The sequence below is a fragment of the Canis lupus genome, chromosome 8, assembly GCF_048164855.1.
Source record: "Canis lupus baileyi chromosome 8, mCanLup2.hap1, whole genome shotgun sequence".
Classification (NCBI taxonomy): domain Eukaryota; kingdom Metazoa; phylum Chordata; class Mammalia; order Carnivora; family Canidae; genus Canis; species Canis lupus.
The window spans coordinates 60,401,311-60,424,236 of NC_132845.1; the positions used below are offsets into that span (position 1 = coordinate 60,401,311).

Here is a 22,926-nt window from a genome sequence, read left to right on the forward strand (position 1 = left end):
TTCCACCTCCTGGGCGCCCCTCCCAGCCCGCACGGTTTAGGTGGGTCCTACAGGAAGCGCCCCCGCGACGCCGGGCTTTACACGCCCTGGCCACGCCCTCTGTGCGCGGCGCCTTGGCCCCGCCCACAGGAGGGTCCGCAGATTCGCTAGGCCGGCTCAGAATTACTTGGGCCTCTCTGTACGGGGCCGAAATTTCTCATCGTACTCCGAGGGAGGCTTTGGGCCGTAGCCATCTCCCCAGGGTCGGAGCTGGGCATCCCCTAAGCTGTGCTACTAAGAAAGATCCAGAAAAGATGGCCAACTTTGCCAACGGGGCTTGGCTAACCAGGCATTATTTTCCTGACTCCACCAAAGCGGGCGAAGGGAGGCGACAACTGAGGCCAGGATCTGTGGCGAATCTGCAGCCTCTTAGGTCTTTGGCCGCGCGAAGAAGAGGCAGGAAAGAGGAGCGAAGGAGCTCGCATTCCGTCCACCGATTCGCCCCGCCCGCCTGACGAATCTGCGCCTGTTCAACGCGCCACTCAAATCTCCCCAGCCCTGGCTGGCCTCCTCCCCTCCGCCCCGCCCCCTTTTCCTCAGGGATTAGTCGCTGCTTTCGTCGCCGCCGATTCGTCAAGCACCCCAGGCCAGAGCAGAGGGATAGTCTTGGTGAAGCCCACTCTCCGGGGAATGCGGCCAATCTCCAGGCTCCCTGGGCCGCAACTCTCGACCCTTAAAGGGTGCCGGCCGAGGCGAAGCCGCTTTCCTCGGCCCCGTGGATCTCCTGGCGGCACCCGTAGCGAAAGTGCGAATGTAGACGCTGTGCCCGCTGGGCCTCGCGCAGGTGGCGGTGGTGTTTGGTGCGCGCGCCGGGGAGGTGGTGGTGGGGGGGCGCCGCCGCCGCCACCGCTGCGGGGCCGGGTCTCGCGCTGCCGCCGCCGCCACCGCCGCCTCGCGCCGCTGAGGTGCCGCGCGGGGTGGGGGGAGGGGGAGCCGCTCGCCACGAGCGGGTGAGTGAGGCCTCGCCGCGCGTGCGCGGAGATGGGGGGGCAGATCGCGCCGGGGCGGGAGGAGAGGGCAGCGGCGCGCGTTCCCCCCACCCCCCCGCCCGGATTCGGGGCCGAAGCCGGGTCTCGGGCTCGGTCTCGCGGTGTTTCCAACGCCCCGAAGAGGTGCCACCTCTTGGCCAGGGGATCGGGGCGCGGGGACGCGAGCGGGTGTGTGGGAGCGAGAGCCGGGCTCGGCCCGGGCCGCTGGCCGGTGAGGAGGCGGGAGGGGGCGGGGCCTGCCAGGGGGCGGGGGAGGGGTCTTGCTCTGAGGCCAAGTGGGGCGCGCGCTAGGCAGAGCGGGAAGGTTAGGGGGCGCGAGATGGGCCTGGGGGCCTGAAGGGAGAGTTGGGAGGTGGAGAGAGAATGGGGTGTTGTGGTGAAAGAGGGTACTTGGGGGAAAATCTAGGGGAGCCACGGGTCATGGTGAGGTGTGGAAACTGGGGTGATAAGAGGACCTGAAGTCTGGGCTAGTCGGTGAGGGGCAGCTAGGGAGTCAGGCCTAAGTCCTGAACACCCTTGCGTATCCCTCTTTACTAACAGTGTAAATGAGCAAAGATGGATCAGGAAGGTGGGGGAGATGGGCAGAAAGCCCCGAGCTTCCAGTGGCGGAACTACAAGCTCATCGTGGATCCTGCCTTGGACCCTGCCTTGCGCAGGCCTTCTCAAAAGGTGTACCGCTACGATGGAGTCCACTTCAGTGTCAACGTGAGTGCCCCGGGCCTTGCCATCTAGGGAACTCCAAGCCCCATTCTCCTCTGTTACCTCTGTTTGGCACCCTGAACTCCCATACCCTTGGTCTGCCTTCTTAAAAGTAGGCAACCAGAACCCAGCTCTTTTGCAGGTGGGACTCCAAATGGGCTTCCTAGAGCTCAACAGCTTGGTTTCACCTTGAGCTGTCTTTCTGTTCCTGCCTTCCTTCCTAGGACTCAAAGTATATACCAGTGGAAGACCTCCAAGACCCCCGTTGCCATGTCAGGTCCAAAAACAGAGACTTTTCCCTCCCAGTCCCTAAGTTTAAGGTATGTATCTGCTAGACTCTTGCTGTGATGGCCCTTGGAGGGGCGGTTGGTGCAGAAGATCCATTCTGGTAGTTTAGTCTCAAGCTAATAAAAGGGGGAAGGGAGTCCTTCTATAAAAGGGTAACAACCAGGTCTTATAATCTCTGAGGGTGTAAGACTGAGTTGTTCTGGAGAAGAGTTGTGCTCATCTTCTAGAAAGGTATAGGTGAGGTGTTCCAAACAGGGATGCTGACTTTTTGAAGGATGAAGTAAAGGCATGCTTGATGCTGTACCCATCATTCTGTACTCCTAGAAATGCACAGCATGGCAGTGCCCTGGTGTGATGCCCATTTCTCAGCAATTAAGAGGAGTGACAAGGCCAAGGACTCCATCCTTTGAGTTCTCTACTCTTCACTCCTCATTTGGCCACTTGATCATCCATCTTGTTTCCTCAGAAGATTCCTATTTCCCTGTCTAGCCTGAATACTCATCAAAGGCCTTGGACTGGCCTTTGAAAACTGATGGTTCTTGGTTTCCTTCACTAATTCTTTATTTTTCTGCCTTTTTATATAAACTATTTGGAAGGTTTTTCTCACTGCATTTTGTTCGCTTTGTATATTGTTTCCGGATGGTCTTTTTCATGCCCGTAATTTTGATTATTACTGAAACATTGGTGATTTCCAAATTTCTGTTTCCAGCCAAAATCAGTCTCTTGAACTCCAGACTTGTATGCCTGGTAGAGGGACAGCTCCATCTGGAGGCCCCACAGACATTGCAGACTCGAGATTAAAAACAAGTTATCTTTACTCCTTCTATTTCTCTTTTACTGATGAGGGGTAACACCATCTATTCAGTTGCACAAACTGGAAACCTGGGAGTTCTCCCGTGATTGTCCTCTTCTTTATTACATAATCTGTCACCAAGTCCTCCTGACTCTTCTTCCCAAATCCATCTCCTTTTTATATTAGTTTTTTTATTTCTGTTGTTATTGCTATTTTTTTAATGTCTTGTATTCATTTTGCCAAGTTTCCTCGTCTGCGTTCTCTTCTCCGATTTCATGATCCACCCTGCCATTTGTCTTTTTTATTTTACTCCTATTACTTTAGTTGCCAAATCCGTGTTTTTGTGCATTGGCACATATGGTTATTGATCTGGCCAAGCCTTGTCTCCCACCTTCAGGTATACAAGTGTGTTCTACTCTATTATACATATTGTAGTTTCTAGAAAATGCCAGGTTATTTTATAGTTCCATGTCCCACAAGTCCTTATCATCTGTTGAACTCTTGCTACCCAAAAAGCTAAATGGGAACTGACACCATCTTTATGAATTCTTCCATGCCTCTACTCCTTCTCTGGGCTCCTAAACACCCTGTCTGCACTTACACTGACCTTGTGCCCTATCGGAACTGTGTGTGTCTGCCTGAACCTGCTTTTCTGAACAGAAGTCTTTTTTTTTTTTTTTTCCATCTTTATATTCGTAGTGCCCTGTCCGTGGCAAAAACTGAGCTAGTGAGCTGTTCCCTACAATCGGTTTCTTCCAAGTATGTTTACTTCTCAGTTGTACATTTCTTGTCTTATTTCTTGTGTTATTCTGCAACGAGAAGAACTCGGAGCAGAGAGGGGTTAGACTCCCGTGTCACTTGTTGGGGCACTTCCCTGCATTTCTGTGCCTGTGTTTCCCGGTCCTCTCTCTGTCTGGACCCAAGGTTCCCAAAGGGAACAGTGGCCAGTATGGAGACCCCGACTCAAGACTCCCTGTCCTCTCCGCAGCTGGATGAGTTCTATATCGGACAGATCCCACTGAAGGAGGTGACCTTCGCAAGGCTGAATGACAACGTGCGGGAGACATTCCTGAAGGACATGTGCCGGAAGTACGGTGAGGTGGAAGAGGTAGAGATCCTTCTTCACCCCCGCACTCGCAAGCACCTGGGCCTGGCCCGCGTGCTTTTCACCAGCACTCGGGGAGCCAAGGAAACGGTCAAAAACCTCCACCTTACCTCCGTCATGGGCAACATCATCCATGCCCAGCTGGACATCAAAGGTGAGGGTTCTCTTGCCTGCTGCCTAAGGTTGAGCTCCAGTAGAGACTGTACGTGCAAATGCCTGCTATGGGGCCAGATGAACGATCAAGTTCATGATCCCTCATCTGAAACTCGAGGCCACATGTGTTTCTGAAATTAGAATTTTATAGAGGAATTATGGCTTTTACGCATTTCGCATGTGTATGATCTTTTGCAAGGTTGCGTAGCATCTTTTGGTCTAGCATGCGACTGTATTTGGGAATGTGTGAAGGGTCCCACTAAGAAGGATCAATAAAAACTAACTAGTAAATTGCTTTAGCTTGGGTCAGATTTTGAGATCGAATTAAAAAAAATGCTCGTCTGGAGTTTCGTGGGGTTTTGAAATTTGGGATGGAGAATCAGGGATCCGTACAGATGAGTGAAGTGGCCTGGGGTTCTGTGTTCAGAAGCAGCAAGGAAGAGTGGGGGGCTTGGGGGATTGTAGAGCACTGTGCCACGGGAAGGAGGCAGCTGTTACTTGGCATTAGCCAGTTTGCAAGTGGGAACGAGGACTCGTGTTACCAAGGAATGTTTTTTTATTGTCAGAAGTCTAGGTTTTTGTGTGCTGTCTCATGTTTTTTAAATGCTGCAATCCCCTTCCCAAAATTTTTAAGAGATTTTAAAGGGCGAAGAAGCCACAGACGTGGCTTAGAGTTAGCTCTCAGGCTGTCACTTTGCACCCTTTAGTTTGTAGGCTGAAGAGTGTGATGGGATCTAGCATCAGACCACCTGGGGCTGAGTTCCAGTCTGTCACTGACCAACTTTGTGACTTTGTGCAGGTCAATTTTCTTCGAGTCTGTGAAATAGGGGTACTGATGCTTCTCTCTCCTGGTGATCATCCAGCTTCATAGTATAAGTAGAGGCGTTTATTTCTAAGCCGTGAAGTGTCTTTCGGTATGTTGTTTATAGTGTCATGAGGTGGAGATGAGGCAGAAAGTCCCAAAGGTAGAGACGAGGTAGAACTGAAATCCCCGCACCCAGGACTCCAAGAAATCATAGGAAGCTTGAGGTCTGAGAAGGAAAGGGGAAAGACCAATCAGGAAGAGGAGTTTCTTCCTTCCGACATTGACACTTCCCACCTCTCTTCCTCCAGGACAACAGCGAATGAAGTACTATGAACTGATAGTCAATGGCTCCTACACCCCTCAGACGGTACCCACCGGGGGCAAGGCCCTGAGTGAGAAGTTCCAGGGCTCTGGTGCAGCCACTGAGACGGTACGTAGCTGGTGGTTGCCGTAGGCCTAGCCACATGGGCATAGTGCTTGGGTGCCAGGAACACTATTTGGGAGGTTCTGGGCTTCCTTGTTAAGGATAACAAGAGCCAAGAAAAGATGTTGAGATACTTTCAAAAGGCAGGGGCCTGAGGTTCTTGGTTCAGGGAAGGGCAAGTTGTCAAATGTACTTGATCTTCTTTCCTCCCTGCTCTACTTTTGCCCTCCAGACTGAATCCCGCCGCCGCTCCTCCTCTGACACAGCTGCCTACCCGGCAGGCACCACAGGCGTGGGCACTCCTGGAAATGGCACCCCTTGCTCCCAGGACACGAGCTTCTCCAGCAGCCGACAAGACACCCCATCTTCCTTTGGCCAATTCACCCCTCAGTCCTCCCAAGGAACCCCTTACACATCTCGGGGCAGCACCCCCTACTCTCAGGACTCTGCCTACTCCAGCAGGTACAGAGTAAACACCCTCTGGGGCCCCCAGATTCTGGGAGCGCCACTAGGAAGAAGATACCTGGAGTCTCTCTAGAAGGGAGCTGGGAGTAATTTGTCCTGGTTTCTCTGTGGGTTCAGCCTGTCGTCAGGGAACTCACTGCCTAGCCAGACACCCAGCAGTGTGTAGATTTTCCTATGGGGGCGGTGTTGGGGAGCTTTGGGTACTGAGAACCAGGACGCTAGGGTTTGGTCCTTTGGAGCTGAACCCCACTGACTCCTGCGCTTTTTCTCCAGCACCACTTCGACTTCCTTCAAGCCCCGGCGCTCAGAGAACAGCTACCAAGATTCCTTCTCCCGCCGCCATTTCTCTGCATCCTCAGCCCCCACGACCACCTCCGCAGCTGTCTCAGCCACTACTGCAGCCACTGCCTCGTCCTCATCCTCCTCCTCCTCCTCCTCCTCCTCCTCGTTGTCCTCATCCTCCTCGTCGTCCTCTTCATCTTCATCCTCTCATTTTCGTGGTACTGACTCAAACTACCCGGCGTATTATGAAAGCTGGAATCGCTACCAGCGCCATGCTTCCTACCCTCCCCGTCGGGCCACACGGGAAGAGCCCCCTGGGGCATCTTTTGCTGAAAACACAGCTGAGCGCTTCCCACCTTCCTACACTTCCTACCTGCCCCCGGAGCCCAGCCGGCCTGCTGACCAGGACTACCGGCCACCTGCCTCAGAAGCACCACCCCCGGAGCCCCCAGAACCTGGTGGAGGTGGGGGTGGGGGGGGGCCCAGCCCTGAGAGAGAAGAAGCTCGGACCTCCCCCCGCCCAGCTTCACCTGCCCGCTCCGGCTCCCCGGCCCCAGAGACCACCAACGAGAGCGTGCCCTTCGCTCAACATAGCAGCCTGGATTCCCGCATCGAGATGTTGCTGAAGGAGCAGCGCTCCAAGTTCTCTTTCCTGGCGTCTGACACAGAGGAAGAGGAAGAGAGCAGCACCACAGGCCCTAGTTCTAGAGACACAGGGAGCGAGGCACCTCCTGGGTCTGGTCACGGGCCCTGCACACCCCCTCCAGCCCCTGCTAATTTTGAGGATGTGGCACCCACAGGAAGTGGGGAACCAGGGGCTCCCCGGGAGTCTCCCAAGGCCAACGGACAGAACCAGGTGAGGTTGGGGTCAGCTGGCAGAGGTACCGGGTTCCGGGAGGCAGGGCTGGGCCCAAGGTGGGGGTCAGGAAATTAGACATGAGAGCGGGTATTTGAGGGAAAGCCCTGGAGCAGACAGAGGCTTTCTGTGACCCTCGTCTGCATCCCTACAGGCTTCTCCATGCTCTTCTGGAGAGGACATGGAGATCTCCGATGACGACAGGGGCGGCTCACCCCCTCCGGCCCCGACACCCCCCCAGCAGCCTCCACCCCCTCCTCCTCCACCCCCTCCTCCTCCTCCATACCTGGCTTCCCTGCCCCTTGCTTATCCTCCCCACCAGCCCGCCTACCTCCTCCCACCGCGCCCTGATGGGCCGCCTCCCCCCGAGTACCCCCCACCTCCTCCGCCACCCCCCCACATTTATGACTTTGTGAACTCCCTAGAGCTCATGGATCGACTTGGGGCTCAGTGGGGGGGGATGCCCATGTCCTTCCAGATGCAAACCCAGATGTTAACTCGACTGCACCAGCTGCGGCAGGGCAAGGGATTGACTGCTGCCTCAGCTGGCCCCCCTGGTGGCGCCTTTGGGGAGGCGTTCCTCCCATTCCCACCCCCCCAGGAGGCAGCCTATGGCCTACCCTATGCTTTGTACACACAAGGGCAAGAAGGCCGGGGGGCATACTCCCGGGAAGCCTACCACCTGCCTTTGCCTGTAGCAGCTGAGCCCCTGCCCTCCTCCTCCGTGTCGGGAGAAGAGGCCCGGCTGCCTCCCAGGGAGGAAGCAGAGCTGGCAGAGGGCAAGGCCTTACCATCAGCAGGCACCGTGGGGCGTGTGCTGGCCACCCTCGTCCAAGAGATGAAGAGCATCATGCAGCGAGACCTCAACCGCAAGATGGTGGAGAATGTGGCCTTTGGAGCCTTTGATCAGTGGTGGGAGAGCAAAGAAGAGAAGGCCAAGGTGAGGGACAATGCCTGGGACTGAGGAACTCTTGGGGCTTTGCTGGAGAGAGTAGATTTCTGGCTTATATGGCCCTTAAGTCTCAATGAGCTTGGATTTTCAACATTTCCGTTTGTAGAGTGGGAATGATAGCTGCTTTGTAAGGTGGGTGGACTGAATGAGCAGACTTTGGAGAAAATGCCTGTACAGGGGCTGGTGCAAGGGAGGTGTGGCATAGATCTGTGTCAAATAGAGGAGTGAGTAGATGCATTTCTGTATTCTTGGGACCTGGGAGTAGTTCTCAGGCAGGAGGCAGGAGGGAGCGCCTAGGTTCTGGGGCTCAGTCCCCCTACTGCCTGCAGCCATTCCAGAACGCAGCCAAACAGCAAGCCAAGGAGGAGGATAAAGAGAAGACAAAACTCAAAGAGCCGGGCCTGCTGTCCCTCGTAGACTGGGCCAAGAGTGGGGGTACCACAGGCATCGAGGCCTTCGCCTTTGGGTCAGGGCTGCGAGGGGCCCTGCGGCTGCCTTCTTTCAAGGTACTCAGAGCTGGTCTCGCCTCATAGGGAGGAGAGGGTGTGGTGGGGACCTCCCTTCCTTGGGGGAGAGGTGGTTGGGATCTGTGACCGTTTGAGTTCGAAACCAGCCCTATCTCTTCCCACACCCCAGGTAAAGCGAAAAGAGCCTTCGGAAATTTCAGAGGCCAGTGAGGAAAAGAGGCCCCGTCCTTCCACTCCAGCTGAGGAAGATGAAGATGGTGAGTGAGGGGTCAGGTGGGAGGAGACAGGAGAGGGTGCCTGCTGCTGATAGGAATACAGGAGGCAGGGACAAAGGGGGAAGGTGTCTGGGGGCAAGTAGCCAAGTAGAGAGATTGAAGTAAAGTGCTGAGAAGTATGAAGAGCTTAAGAGAGGGTCATCCTTGAGTCCTAGTTGTGGTTCTCACTGTGTGCTGATAGAAGTTTCCTGTATTTCATTTTTCCAATGGAAAGTGGAAATGGTTAATTTCAACATCTAGGATCTTAGGGTTTCAAGGTTAAACGGGTCACTTACCCAGGTTTCCCATCCAGTGCTTAAGCTCTTCTCCAGCCTTCCTTCCACTTTTGTCTAAGTCTGAGCTGTTGGTTGATGGCTTACATGGCTAGGAAACTTCTTAGTCTGATTGGCTTCCCCAGAGACCCTTGGGCCTTAGTGCTGTTTTCTTGGGGCAGGCTCTCTCTTCCACCTAACCCAGAGAAGGATAAAAGGTTACACGGGTGCAGTGTGGCCAAGCTATAGAACTGTTAGGTAGCTCTGAGGTTTTTGTGTTCTCCTGTGGAACTTCACCTTCTTGTCTGTCAAATGAGGTTTGTCTTGTTGGACCGTTGGGAAGATCAGCAGTGGTGGGTGCAAAGCTCCTTTCAGGCCAGGGGAACAGGAACTGTTACTACTGATGGTAAATTGCCCTAACTGCCACTCCACTGGGTCTAGACCCTGAGCGAGACAAGGAGGCTGGAGAGCCCGGGCGTCCGGGGACCAAGCCCCCAAAGCGAGACGAAGAGCGAAGCAAGACCCAGGGCAAGCACCGCAAGTCCTTTGCTCTGGACAGTGAGGGGGAGGAGGCTTCCCAGGAGTCCTCCTCCGAGAAGGTGAGGGGCCATGACGCCCAGTCCCTGCCAGAAGCCTACTTCCTGAGTTCCCGTCCCCATAGCTGCTTCCTCTCTGGGCTGGAGCCTAGGCAGCGGTGCCTCCTGGAGGACCATTGTCCTTTACTTGTTAGTCCCTATTTTTTGTCCTTTTTTTTTTTTTAAGGAGGAGGAGGAGGAGGAGGAAGATGAAGAAGATGAAGAACGTGAGGAGGCCATGGACGCTGCAAAGAAGGAGACGGAGGCGTCTGATGGTAAGTACAGGCAGGAGGGGAGGATTCTGGCTTGGGGAGGAAGGGATTCCACTGCCTTCCTCGCCCTTTCCTGAGTCCACACAGAAACTTCATGCTGGATTTATTAGCCACCTTTGCTCCTTCCAAAGTAACTGTCTCTTAGCCCCATCTCTTGGAACCCTTGGCCTATTGTAAACAGTTAACTCTGATGTTCAACAGTTCCCTTCTGCTTAGTTTCTGTACTGACATGTGGCTGTCCCCTGAAGACCACCCAGCAGAACTTCCTTACTTTTCCCAACTCCTCAAGACGTGGGGTCCCGAGTTCTCCTGCTACCCCGCCCCCCTGATACTACCAGACTGTGCCTTTCTGCCTTCAAAGAAGAAGGCCCAGCCACCAAGCCGTGCTTCCCCTTCCTCTCCTCTCCCCTTAGCTGCCATCACCAGATACGACTCCACTCTTCAGTTGAACACCTGTTTGTCCATATGCATCCATTGAGTCTTGAGTACATAGTTTAGTCTTGTTTCTCGTCCATTTGTTCAGAATTAGCTCTTGAGCCCTTACTCGGTACTGGTAACCATTCTGGGTATTGGGGACACATCTTTTATGGGACTTGGGATCAGTTGGAGGGGAGGAGGAGACTTGACAGATGAACAAATAGTAGCACCTCGGATAGAGATACGTAGTTTAAAGAAGAGAAACTAGGTTACTGGGGTAGAATAACGGGTGGGGGAGCTGGGGAAAGATGGGCTGTTCTAGATCTCTTGGAGAAGGAGCGCCTCTGAGAGGTACTGTCTCAGTGGAGGCCAGATGGGGATAGTGATGATCTGAGAGCCTGCCTTTTCAGGAAGGCAGAGGGCAGGGTCAGCTGTTCTAAGGGTGCAGATTGCTGCATGTCTGCTTGGTCACCACTTTCTGACTGTTGCACCACCTCAGTGTTCCTGGGATTTGTTGCCTTCTTTGTTCCTGCTGGCCTTTCTCACTGAGTCTTCTGCAGCAGTTAGACTGACTTCCGTGTCTTTAGTCCCATCATTCCTCTTCCATTCCAGTCCATTTTCTAGTCTGCTGATGGAATTCTCTTTCCTCCATTGCATACCTGACCCTGTGACTTCCCTCCATAAAGTCTATTTCTAGCTCCCTGTTTTCTAGAAGATGACTCTTCAGCCCGGTATTGTAGGCCATTTATAACCTAGCTTCTGTTTATCTGTTCAGTTCCCATCCTGCCATTCTCCAGACCCATCCCTGGCCACCCCATCTGTTCTAAATTCATCCAGGTGTGTTCCTCGGACACTTCACGGTTCTTAACTTAAAAGTCCTTCTGACATATTGCCATTTCCCAGAGGCATAAAGCCAGAACATTTTTAAAGCTTACTTTCCCCCAGGAATCTTTTTTATTAGTCTCATCCGGGTAGCATCTCTGAGACCCACCTTGGGAAAAGCTTCAGTGGTTAGAGCAGACTACTTACGGTTTCCAGGTCTCCCATCTCCCTGCACGTCTGACTGCCCTGTTGAGCCTTCACGTCTTCCTCGTGTTCTTCTACTTGTCGTTTCTTGATTTCAGCATCTCCCTCACAGGGATCCCTTCCCTGACTGGATCTTCCAGGCAGAATCTAGGACTTCCCTTGGCCAAGCTCCCGTGGTCTGTCTGTCTTTCTTTCTTTCTTTTTTTTTTTTTTTTTTATTTCTTTTTATTTATGATAGTCACAGAAAGAGAGAGAGAGAGAGAGAGAGAGGCAGAGACACAGGCAGAGGGAGATGCAGGCTCCATGCACCGGGAGCCCGACGTGGGATTCGATCCTGGGTCTCCAGGATCGCGCCCTGGGCCAAAGGCAGGCACTAAACCGCTGCGCCACCCAGGGATCCCTCTTTCTTTCTTTCTTTCTTTCTTTCTTTCTTTCTTTCTTTCTTTCTTTCTTTCTTTCTTTCTTTTTTTTTAAGATTTTATTTATTTATTCATGAGAGACAGAGAAAAAGAGAGGCAGAGACACAGGCAGAGGGAAAAGCAGAGAGCCATGCAGAGAGCCTGATGTGGGACTTGATCTGGGGACTCCAGGATCACGCCCTGGGCTGAAGGCAGGCGCTAAACTGCTGAGCCACCCAGGGATCCCCTCCCCTGCTCTTTCATACTGAAATTGGTCTCAACTGTGAACAAAGAGTGTGCTTACCCAACTCCTTGAGGGTTGGACTTCCCAGCACAGAGTGTAACCCATCCGTAGTAGTGAGTCAGTGAATGAATCCATGGCTTGACCAAGTGAGGAGTGTTCCCACCTCGCCTGATTGCCCCTTCTGGATTTCTAGGCGAGGACGGGGAAAGCGATTCGTCCTCCAAATGTTCTCTGTATGCTGACTCAGATGGTGAAAATGATAGCACGTCGGACTCCGAGAGCAGCAGCTCCTCCAGTTCCTCATCTTCCTCCTCATCGTCCTCATCATCCTCATCATCCTCATCATCATCTGAGTCCTCCTCGGAAGAGGAAGAGGAAGAGGAGCCGCCAGCAACTGTACCCTCAGCATCACCTCCCCCCAGAGATGTCCCTGCGCCCCCACCAGCGCCTGCGGAAGAGCCTGAGCCAGAGCGGGTTGCAGGCTCCCCAGCTATGCCTCTCCCTGAACAGGAGAAGTCTCCAGCAAGACCTGCAGGTGGGTACTACGGAGCTGGTGATTTGGTCTCTGTTGATGCTGGTATCGGTCTTTGTGAGAATGGTGGGGTCAGTATTTGTGAATTACGTACAAGTGCAGGGCTTTGTTTGAACGTGTGCAAGTTGGACTGAAATCACTATCTCCTGTCAGTCCTCCCTTGGAGACATTAACAGCCACATTCAAACTGTGCTGCTCTGAGCAGCTCACAGAGCCATAGCAGGGTGTACATCTACTAAGGAAAACGGTGGTCTCACCCCCTACCCCACCCATCCCAGAATGGTCTCTTTGTAAGTTAACTAAGGAGAAAATTCCCAACATGACAAATTCCTCCTACTGATTTTTCCTGAGCTTGTGCCTTAATATGTAGTGTGTGCTTGCAGGTGATTACATGGACAAACAGGTGGAAGATAGATATTGATAGTATTGACTCAGAAGTTAAATTTACCTTTGCTTTTCCTTTGTGAGTTTGTTCCTTTGTTGTTTTGTAGTACATACACGTAATTTGTCCTTCTGAGTGAACTGTTCAGGCAGTATGTATTTGTTTACTGAGTACAGTTGACTCTTGAACAATGCGAGGTTTAGGGGTGCTAATCCCCTGTACAGTTGAAAATACGTCTACAACTTTTGATTTCCCAAAAACTTAACTGTTAAATAGCCTACTATTGACTGGAAGTCTTACTGATGACTTAAGTAAGTAGTCGGTTAGCATATTTCCTGTACGTTATATGTATTGTATGCTATGTTCTCACGAGAGAATAAGTGTGAGAAAAAAAGTCTTTAAAATCTTTAGTAAGATACATTTACAAAACTATATCTGTCAGAAAAAGCATGTGTATAAGTAGCCTGCACAGTTCAAACCCATGTTGTTCTGGCATCATCTGTACTTACGGTAGGTGCAGGGGGCCCCGTTCTCCCCTCCTGAAGCTTATGGTCTATAGGGAGAGAGAGTTGAGTTGAGTAATAAATACCTAAGAAAGTCTGTGATGGCAAACTGTCAAGCACAACAAGAGAAAAGTGCAGGGTGCTCTGAAAACCTGAGTACGTCTGCAGGAATGTCTTTGCTGGTCTTTTCTGCTGAAGCCTCATCAGACTGAAATACAGGCAGAGCAGGCAGCCGGGCATGAGTAATACATACAAAGGCCAGAGGGCAGAGGAAACAGCATGCTGGAAGACAGAAACCTTACGGATGGTGAGAAGTGAGGGGAAACTGGGATGGCTGAAACTGGAGAGGTGAGCAAGGAGTGGGCCGTTCAAGGTGAATTGGCCATATTAGGAATTTGGTCTTTATTTTGAAGGCATTAAAATGCCATCAGAGGGGTGTGACAGGATCTTATTTGTGTTTTGAGGAGATGCAGTACAGAGAAGACTTGGAGATGGGCTAGAGCCCGTGTGGGCAGCTAGGAGGCTATGGTGGTTGGTGAGGAAGGCACACGACGGCGGGCACTGGGAGTCAGGTGTTCTTAGGTGGTGTCTGTCAGTTCTCAGACTGGACATGGCCTTCCACATAGCCCTCCCAAACGTAACTGAGAATCTGTGGTCTGAAATGAGCAGTGACCACAGGAAGAACCCCCAGCACTGTTACACTCTTCTGGTGCAGACCTTGCAAGAGGAGTTGAGGTTCTCAGTGATCTAAGATGCCTCTCCTGGCCTCTTTGAGCCCACTGGGAGCAGAAGAGCTGGTGATCAGAGGGCATCGCTCTCAGGGAGGTAGGAAGAGTAGGGCGTGGTCAATTTTGAATTTTGCCAGAAAGATCATTCTGGTAGGAAGGAGAGGGATTGGAAGAGGTGGGGAAGGAGGTAGGATGACCTATGGGAGAGTTTAAGAGAATGCAGGTGAATGAAGGGCATGAACCCAAGCAAGGCAGGTTACAATGAGCTGCATGGAGCGGAAGTAGGGATGAGGATTTGAGAGACATTTAGGAGATAGAACCACTTGCTTAAACTACTTCCCAGGAAAGGGAAGATAAAGGAGGAGGAGGAGAAGCGGCATTAGGAAGAAAGCTGATGCACTTCCTTGGGGTTTAGTTTGATATGCCTTTGCGACCTCCAGGTAAGAAACATCCAACAGGCAGCTGGATCAATGGATCTGAGGGTCTGGCAACAACAGCAGGCTGGAAACGAGGTAGGCAGATATTTGAGAGGAGCCCAGGCGTGGGTGTGAGCACATTTACACACCCTAGAACAACTCATGGATCAAGAGAAGGTGCCAGTGCATTGTATCTATAAGAGATAGATGGGCAAAGGGGAGCCGGAGGAGGCCGAGCAGGAACTATTAGCAGGACAGGAAAGAAAACCAGGGAGCTTGGTTTTCAAAAGGAGGGAGTGGTGTGTATCAGTAGGCCAAAAGAGAGATGGTAAGAGGAAAAGTTTCTGTTGGATTTAGCAGTTAGGGGGTCACTGGTGACCTTATCAATTTCAGTAGAGAAGATCAGATCAGAGGCAAGTTAGGAGTGTTAAAGGAGTGAGGGCAGGTGACAGAGAAAACTAGTCTTCTGGAAGGATAGACTACTCCTGTGAAGAGAGAGTTGAAAGGTTGTGATGAATATTATTAGTTAAGTGCTTGAGTGCTTCCTGTGTGCCAGGCTCTAGGCCTAGCACACTGCAGATTTGTTTTCTCATGTAGTCTTCATACCATCCCTGTTAATCTCATTTTCCAGATAAGGAATTTGAGGTTCAGTGAGATGCTCAAGGTCACCCAGCTGGGATTGGAGAGACAGGAGAAGGCAGGGTTGATGGAGGGTTAGTTTTTGCAAATAGGTGAGGCTTGAGATACAGATATGGGGCAGGAAGAGGGACACGCAGAGTGTGTAGTACCTGTTGGAGTGGCCTCCCTGGGGGTGCACAGGTGGACTCGAGGTCTGATACACATGTGCCTATAATTGGGATGGCAGGGAGATGTGGGCTTTCATGCCCAAGGACCCCCTGTTTCACTCTGCAGTAGGAAAGAAGCGTATTTTCTCAGCACAAGGGGGTGGATGGAGGAGGAGCCTTGATGAAGGAAGGAGAATGAGGATGAAAAGGCTTGTGACTCAGATTCCCTGCTGAGACTGGAGGTTCAGGGGAAAAGGTGGAGAAAATGCAGATAGGTCGGTTGGGCAGAGTCAGGTCAGGGTTGGGGTCTCCAGGGTGGCAGCAGTAGCTGAAGAATGTGGAAAGTGCTGTGAAAGGAGATGGCAGAGTGAGGGCCCTGTGGGCAGGCACAAGAAGGAAAGCAGCTGGTTTAGAAGGATGGTGACCGGCTAGAGGGAGCCAGGAGGTGGGGTGAACTGAAGGGACCTGGGGAACTGTGATCAGAGGGGAAGAGGTCCCAGTTGGGGCTGTTCCAGGGGTTAATGAAGTCATGTGTGTGACTTGGGGGCTAGCTGAGAACGAGTAAAGGAAGGCATGGGAGAAGGGAGAATAAGGGGAACGAGGTATATGGCAGAGTAGGGAGGAGAGAGGTAGATGGCAGAGTAGGGAGGAGAGAGGAAGGGTAAGGATGTTCATGTTCCATGGATGCAGCTGGAAAGAGGGAAATGTGGCCCGATGGCAAGAGAGGGCTTGTGTGGTGGAACCCAGAGATGGGACCTGGATGCCTTTGGGATTTGCCTTTCTTCTGTCTTTGGTCTGATTCATTCCTCTCTCCTGAAGATGGGCTTCCCCTGCTTCTGTCCAACCCTACGGAGAAACCCACTCCTCTCTTAGATCCTTATTTCCACGGAAGTCTCTCGTGACACTGGCTTGGGTCTAGTAGTCATCAGTTAATGAACGCCAGGGGCAGGGAGTGGGGCAGGTCATGTAGTAGAAACCTTGGCTTCTGGGAGATATATAGACTGGGTAGGTACCCCAGAAGTTATCTCCCTAAATGAAAGACATGGCCAGGTTTCTTTCAGAACAGGAAGCAAAGAGAACTCTGTGTGAAGAAGCTAAGCCAGGAGAGAAATTTGTTCCTAAGAGCCAGGCTTCCAGAGGGCACCGTGGCTAGGTTGGGATGATGGGTCAAAGGCAGGGCTGCCCCAAAACAGAGAAGAGAAGAGGCAAGGAGACTTGGAGAAGCTAGAGGATCTGGGACAAGCACCCAGGGCCTCACTAGCTTCAGAGCGTGGTTCACTGCTGGCTGAGACCCCAGCTGCTGTGCAGTCTTGGCAGATGGGGCTGAAGGCCTTGCTCAGGGTGCCTGGCTGGGGAGTGTCTGTTAGGGCAGCAGACAAGTGTTGCTCACTGCCTGCTTGGGTCAGACCTGGAGCTGGCCGCCTTTTAGCTCTGGGAGTGCCAGAGCCAGATGTGAAACCACTGACTTTCCACTGCAGGATGTCCAGGGGAGCATGGGGCAGTAGATGGAGCTTGAAATTCAACCCAGCCTGCCTGGGGTGCAGATCTTGTTCTGGCATTTGTGAGCTGTGTGACTTTGGGCCAGCTATTAACATTTCTCTGCCTCAGTTTCCTTCTCTGTAAGCTGGGTTTAATAATAGTACCCACCTCACAGGGTAGTTTTTGAGGAATGAAATGAGTAGTTAACATACGTGAAAGAAAGTCTTGGATTGATGCTTGGCATGAAGTATTAGTTATTAATCTGCTGCTGCCATCCTGAAGACTGGCACTTGAGAGCCGCCGGCCTTCTGGTTCTGAGAGGAAGTCACTACCAGCATAGCCTTCACAAAGATGGCATTGAGCTCGGTGAGCTTTCCCAGTAGGCAGGAGGGGAGAGGCACGTGTGAAAGGCCGCGGCTGTTCCAAGTGGCTGAAACCTAGGAGGGGAAAGGGTTAGTCTGCAACACAGGGTCTGCCCCAGAGAAAGGGCAGTGTAGTCTTGAGCTGTATTCAGGCTCCCACATTCAGTACCAGACTTGAGGGCCCCAGCAGAGGGAGGACAGGTTCCTGTCTGGGGGACTGGGGAGAGAGAATGCCACCTGCTCAAGATGGTGTGTCCCCTCCTCAGACCACTCCCTAACCTTGGGGTCTCACCTTCACCCTCAGCTTCTTTAGGGGAGTCTTCCTGACCCCTCCCCACTTTGGCAAACCCTGGTGCTCCTTGGCAGGTGGTGGCAAGGAAACAAATACTATGCAGTGTTTCAATACAAAGACTCAATGCTTACATTGTATCTTTACCACCTCACTGAACAGAGAACATTGTAGTTGAAATAATGGATACTTTAGTTCAGAGAGGGTTAATTGCATCATCATACCAGGCGGTGGTCCATCCTCTGTGCTCCTAGTCCTTGGACATAATTCAGTCACCACTAGTCTTGGTTAAAAGGATAGAGCTTGGGCAGCTCAGGTGGCTCAGCGCTTTAGCACCTGCCTTTGGCCCAGGGCGTGATCCTGGAGACCCAGGATCGAGTCCCACATCAGGCTCCCTGCGTGGAGCCTGCTTCTCCCTCTGCCTGTGTCTCTGCCTCTTTCTCTCTCTGTGTCTCTCATGAATAAATAAATAAAATCTAAAAAAAAAAAAAAAAAAAAAAAAAAAAAAAAAAGAACTTAAGTGTGTGTCTCCCTAGAGCCCCCACCTCAACTCTCCAGAGTTTGGGCTGGACATTGGTTTCCTGTCACAGTCCCCATTGGACTGTAATCTCTGTGAGGGCTTTGAAAGTGCCCAGCGTGTCGGCCCTATGCCTGACACACTTGTGCTCAGTGAATGTTTGTCGAATATATGAATGAGCAGGTGCAGAACCTCCTGCCAAGGGGAGCCCAAGGTGCAGAGGACTTGTTGCAGCTGTGAGGCAGCAGCATGTTTGCTGGGTGAGCACATGTGTGCCAGAAGCAGAGGAGAGCCTGCAGCCTTGGTGTGGACTCCCCAGTGAGACAGGCCAGTACCCTGCCCGCAAGCTGCTGACCTTCTCTTTTTCCCTGTGTGCTTCCTTCCCCAGGTTCCACTGAGGAACCACCTCCCAGTGTGCCCCAGCCTCCCCCTGAGCCGCCAGCGGGACCCCTGGCCCCCGTTCCCCGCCCTGATGAGCGCCCCTCCTCTCCTATCCCCCTCCTGCCCCCACCCAAGAAACGCCGGAAAACGGTCTCCTTCTCTGCCTTGGAGGAGGTGCCAGCGCCAGAGCCTCCCCCAGCCACCCCGCCACAGATCAAGTCTCCTGGCCCTGTGTCCCGCAAAGTCCCCCGGACTGTGGAGCGGACCATTCGAAACCTGCCCCTGGACCATGCATCTCTGGTCAAGAGTTGGCCTGAGGAGGTGTCCCGAGGAGGTCGGAGCCGGGCTGGAGGCCGAGGCCGTTCTACTGAGGAGGAGGAAGCTGACCCAGGGACCGAAGTGGACCTGGCGGTGCTGGCCGACCTGGCCCTGACCCCAGCCCGTCGTGGGCTGACTGCCCTGCCACCAGGTGACGACTCGGAGGCCACAGAGACATCGGATGAGGCCGACCGCCCAGGCCCCCTGCTCAGCCACATCCTCCTGGAACACAACTATGCCTTGGCTGTCAAGCCGCCGCCCTCCACTCCGGCCCCTCGGCCTCTGGAGCCAGTTCCTGCCCCTGCGGCCCTCTTCAGCTCTCCAGCAGATGAGGTCCTGGAGGCCCCCGAGGTGGTGGTGGCTGAGGCGGAGGAGCCAAAGCAGCAGCAGCAACAGCAGCAGCAGCAAGAGGAAGGAGAGGAGGAGGAGGAGGAAGAGGAGGAGTCCGAGTCTTCCGAGAGTAGCAGCAGCAGCAGTAGTGACGGGGAGGGCGCTGTCCGGCGGCGCAGCCTCCGCTCCCACACCCGGCGCAGGCGGCCACCCCCGCCCCCTCCACCCCCTCCACCCCCTTCCTTCGAACCCCGCAGTGAGTTTGAACAGATGACCATCTTGTATGACATTTGGAACTCGGGCCTGGACTTGGAGGACATGGGCTATCTGCGGCTCACGTACGAGCGGCTGCTGCAGCAGACAAGCGGGGCTGACTGGCTGAATGACACCCACTGGGTCCATCACACCAATATCCTGGGCCCTAGAGGCCAGCTTGCTCCGCACAAGAAGGCAGGCCCCAGGGGTGGGGGCAGGCTGCCCTGGGGTCGCACAGCTAGGGAGCAGCCCTCTCACATCGCAGCTAGCGTCTCTGTTTGCCTCCCTCCCTGTTCTCTCTGCCACATTCAGCCTGGTTGTTCTCCTCTGGCCCCCAGGCCATTCTTTTCTCTTTGCCTCTTGCCCCTTCTCTACCTCCCTGAGTTTTTTCTGGCAGAAAAGGTGAGATCTAAGGCTTTCTTCTCTCCATTTTTCTGCCCTCCTCATGCTAAATAATGCTTGGGCCCTCCTGCTAAGGTCAGTCACCCTTTCCATGGGCTGGGACTGGGTGGACCGAGGGGAGAGGGCCCCAGGGATCTGGCCAGCAAGGAACCCATTTTCTTCCTTAACACCCTGCACTCACCAACCTGAGCACTCCAAAACGCAAACGGCGGCCCCAGGATGGGCCCCGTGAGCACCAGACAGGCTCAGCCCGCAGTGAAGGCTATTACCCAATCAGCAAGAAGGAAAAAGACAGGTACCTGGATGTGTGCCCTGTTTCGGCCCGGCAGCTGGAAGGAGCAGACACTCAGGTAAGGCTCTGCCCTCATACCTGGCCCATTGGTGTCACTACTCACGGTTGCCCCTGTCACTTACCTCCCCCCCTGCATCCTGCTTCTCCCAGGGGACTAACCGTGTGCTCTCGGAGCGCCGGTCTGAGCAGCGGCGGTTGCTGAGTGCCATCGGCACCTCCGCCATCATGGACAGTGATCTGCTAAAGCTAAACCAGCTCAAGGTGAGGAGCAGGGACTTAGGGGAAGAGAGGCCCGGTGGGCGGGCAGCATCATGCGGTCTCCTGGGGTTGGGCATGGAGGTGAGTGGCCGAAGCACACTTCTCCCCTTGGAGGACTGCAGCAAAGGCAAGGAGTTAGGTTGAGGGAGGCGCCCAGCAGCACAGCCTGCATTCTGCCCTCTAGTTCCGGAAGAAGAAACTCCGCTTTGGTCGCAGCCGGATCCACGAGTGGGGTCTGTTTGCCATGGAGCCCATTGCAGCTGACGAGATGGTCATCGAATACGTGGGTCAGAACATCCGCCAGGTAAGGCCCTGTACCTGGCTCCCAGTAAGATGGCAGCATAGCAGCTGGCATGAGAAACACCTCATCTCTGGATAAAGGTCCACATAACCTCGCAGTTCCAAGACATAGTTGGTGAAACCTGCCTGTGTTTCCTTCGACAGTTAGTGATGGGTCCTTGTAAACTAGGTGGTGACAATCCAGCAAGGAGGAAGGGCCAATATTCTCTCTGGCTATGAGGGTCTCATAGTTCAGTGGGGGAAGAGCCACTGCATAAAGAACTGCACCAAAGGATGATGTCTGGTTGATGGGGAAGAGGAAGCTTGGGGAGGCACAGGTGGTGGGGCACAATGACGTGTAAGCCGGGAGCTGAAGGATGATGACTCCCCAACTCAGAGGAGGGGAAGGGTGCTCCCAGCCACTGGACAGCATGTGCAGAGGTCTGGAGGCAGGATAGTCTCAGTAGGGCAAGGAAGTCAGGATGGCAAGATGGAAAAACCAGGACTGGTGGCCACCAAGAGAGGCAGGTGGAGGCCACACTTCGTGGACCTTAGGTGCTTAGAAGCTGTGTTGTTGAGCTGGGGCCAGTGATAAGGGGAGGGAAGCCATGGCCAAGTGCCCAGCAGTGACAGGCTTTGCAGTCAGTAGGCTCCCTCTGGCTGCAGTGTGAAGGGACAGCCAGAGGCGGGGACAAGTGGGGGTGCGGTCACAGAGATCCCAGCAGAGGCCCAGGGGACCCAGACTAGGCAGTGGCAGCCAAGGTAACAGGAGTCTGTGGGTCCAAGGCAGCTGGCAGCACTGAGCAGCAAGTTGGCTCTAGAGAGTAGGGGAGGGAAAGAGGGGAGGCCATTTCTTGGGCTGCTGGTGAGGGGGGTGAGGAGGAGAAGCAGCTGTGTGGTGGAGAGGAGTTCCAGTCAGGGCCTGTAAAGCTGCAGGGCCCCAGGGACATCTAGAAATTGACGCCTAGCAGCTCCATTGAGGTGGATTTTGGCTGGAGATGGAAGTTTGGGAGGAGGCCCCACCACTTATCTGGCAGTTGAAGCCCTGGAAGAGAATGAGATCACCCCAAGGAGAGAGCACAGAGGGTTTATCATGCCATGTTCTGGGAAATAGGAATCACTCCTCCTCACACAAGAATGTGGACCTTGAGGGCATCAAGTGGCAGCCTGGGGGTGCCTGTCTTGGACAGAGGGTCCTGGGAGAAGAGACGAATAGGGTTCGGGCCCCAAAATGACCATGTCACATCAGGAACCAGCATGGCTTCACAGGAGGCTGGGGGCTCCACCATGGGCCAGGCAGAGGCTCCAGGAGGAGCCAGTGGCTGCTGCTCAAGCCCACTGAGCCCGGCACATTTTCCTGAGATCCCCTTTGGGAGACTTAAAGTGGCAGCCAAAGGTGTCGGTGTGGGGGGAACCTTGAGGAGGGGGCCCTTGGAAGCAGGTGGTTGACTCCTTGGGTGGGTGGGAGCCAGAGGAGGAGCTGCTCACCAAGACAGGTCAATGTGCCACCCACCCCAGGGTGGTAGCTGGAAGGCCAAGCGGGTCCCCTTCACTGGGGCTGGTGGGGTCAGGCCCAGTCTGGCAGGAAGCTGACTGGGACGGCACCCCGTCCTACCAGATGGTGGCTGACATGCGGGAGAAGCGCTACGTGCAGGAGGGTATTGGCAGCAGCTACCTGTTCCGGGTAGACCATGACACCATCATCGACGCTACCAAGTGCGGCAACCTGGCGCGGTTCATCAACCACTGCTGCACGGTGCGCAGGGGGGTGGGGGAACGGGGTGGGAGGTGCTCAGGGTGGGGCGGAGACTCCAGGACCAAGGGCGTAGCTCACATGGCCCTCCCCTCCTACAGCCCAACTGCTATGCCAAGGTGATCACCATCGAGTCCCAGAAGAAGATCGTGATTTACTCCAAGCAGCCGATTGGTGTGGACGAGGAGATCACGTACGACTACAAGTTCCCTCTGGAGGACAACAAGATCCCGTGTCTGTGCGGCACCGAGAGCTGCCGGGGCTCCCTCAACTGAGGTGGGGCGGGACCGGCGCCCGCGCCTCTATTTATTTCCCCGGGGTCTGGGGAGCCCTAAGCCCAGTGAGGGAGCCTCAGTCCCCGGAGGTAACTCCTGCCTCCCCTGTCGCCCCTGCCCACCCACCTCCTAACTTTTTTTTCTTTGCGGAGAAGAAGCTGTAAATGTTTTGTAGCTGCCAGCAGCTGTTTCCTGTGGAAACCTGGGGTGCCGGCCTGTACAGATCCTGTTCTTGGGGGGCTGCATAGCCCCCTTGCTTTGTGTTAATGGGGACTTCCCCTTTGTGCCCTGCGTGCACCCCTCCCCAGTTCAGGGGTCTCTAGGGGCAGCGGCCATGTTCTCCCCCTGGGGGGGGTGCCCTGTGCCCCCAGTCCTAGGGACTCCGTGCCTGGAACCCTGCCTCATCTTCTGTTCCTGCCAGACCCTGTGGGTCACCCTCCCACCCTGGTTCCTGGAAGCTTCTGCTCTGCCAGACCAGGATGATGGGGGGTGGGCCCTTCCTATTGGGCTGGATTGTACATATGTTAATAGCGCAAACCCAACGCCACATTTTTATAATTGTGATTAAACTTTATTGTACAAAAGTGCTTGGTCAGTATCTTTGGGGAAGAGTAG

The 22,926-nt window shown here is 53.9% G+C and overlaps 1 protein-coding gene across 9 annotated transcripts; it reads left to right on the forward strand.

The window, feature by feature from the left end:
- The first annotated feature begins 143 nt into the window (after positions 1 to 143).
- SETD1A (SET domain containing 1A, histone lysine methyltransferase) lies at positions 144 to 22,895 on the forward strand. 9 transcript variants are annotated; one of them, XM_072836549.1, is made up of 19 exons: positions 144 to 784; positions 1,569 to 1,733; positions 1,952 to 2,047; positions 3,797 to 4,067; positions 5,180 to 5,301; positions 5,528 to 5,757; positions 6,034 to 6,898; positions 7,053 to 7,838; positions 8,180 to 8,356; positions 8,487 to 8,574; positions 9,285 to 9,442; positions 9,609 to 9,693; positions 11,969 to 12,310; positions 18,157 to 19,206; positions 19,632 to 19,804; positions 19,897 to 20,007; positions 20,189 to 20,308; positions 21,902 to 22,039; positions 22,138 to 22,895. In XM_072836549.1, the coding sequence occupies exons 2-19, from the start codon at positions 1,584 to 1,586 to the stop codon at positions 22,309 to 22,311; spliced, it is 5,136 nt and encodes a 1,711-aa protein (XP_072692650.1). In that variant the 5' UTR covers positions 144 to 784; positions 1,569 to 1,583; the 3' UTR covers positions 22,312 to 22,895. The 9 variants fall into 9 exon arrangements, with proteins under 9 accessions (XP_072692650.1, XP_072692652.1, XP_072692646.1 ...); XM_072836551.1 differs by having other exon boundaries at positions 12,023 to 12,310; XM_072836545.1 differs by having other exon boundaries at positions 145 to 823; positions 9,606 to 9,693.
- Positions 22,896 to 22,926: the final 31 nt, after the last annotated feature.

What these genes read in the sequence shown, in the direction of transcription:
- SETD1A (XM_072836545.1), top strand. Translation starts at nt 1,584, where the DNA reads ATGGATCAGGAAGGTGGGGGAGATGGGCAGAAAGCCCCGAGCTTCCAG. An exon ending in GCAAAGAAGAGAAGGCCAAG is followed by an intron (nt 7,839 to 8,179) that starts GTGAGGGACAAT and finishes TACTGCCTGCAG; the next exon opens with CCATTCCAGAACGCAGCCAA. An exon ending in AGCTGAGGAAGATGAAGATG is followed by an intron (nt 8,575 to 9,284) that starts GTGAGTGAGGGG and finishes CACTGGGTCTAG; the next exon opens with ACCCTGAGCGAGACAAGGAG.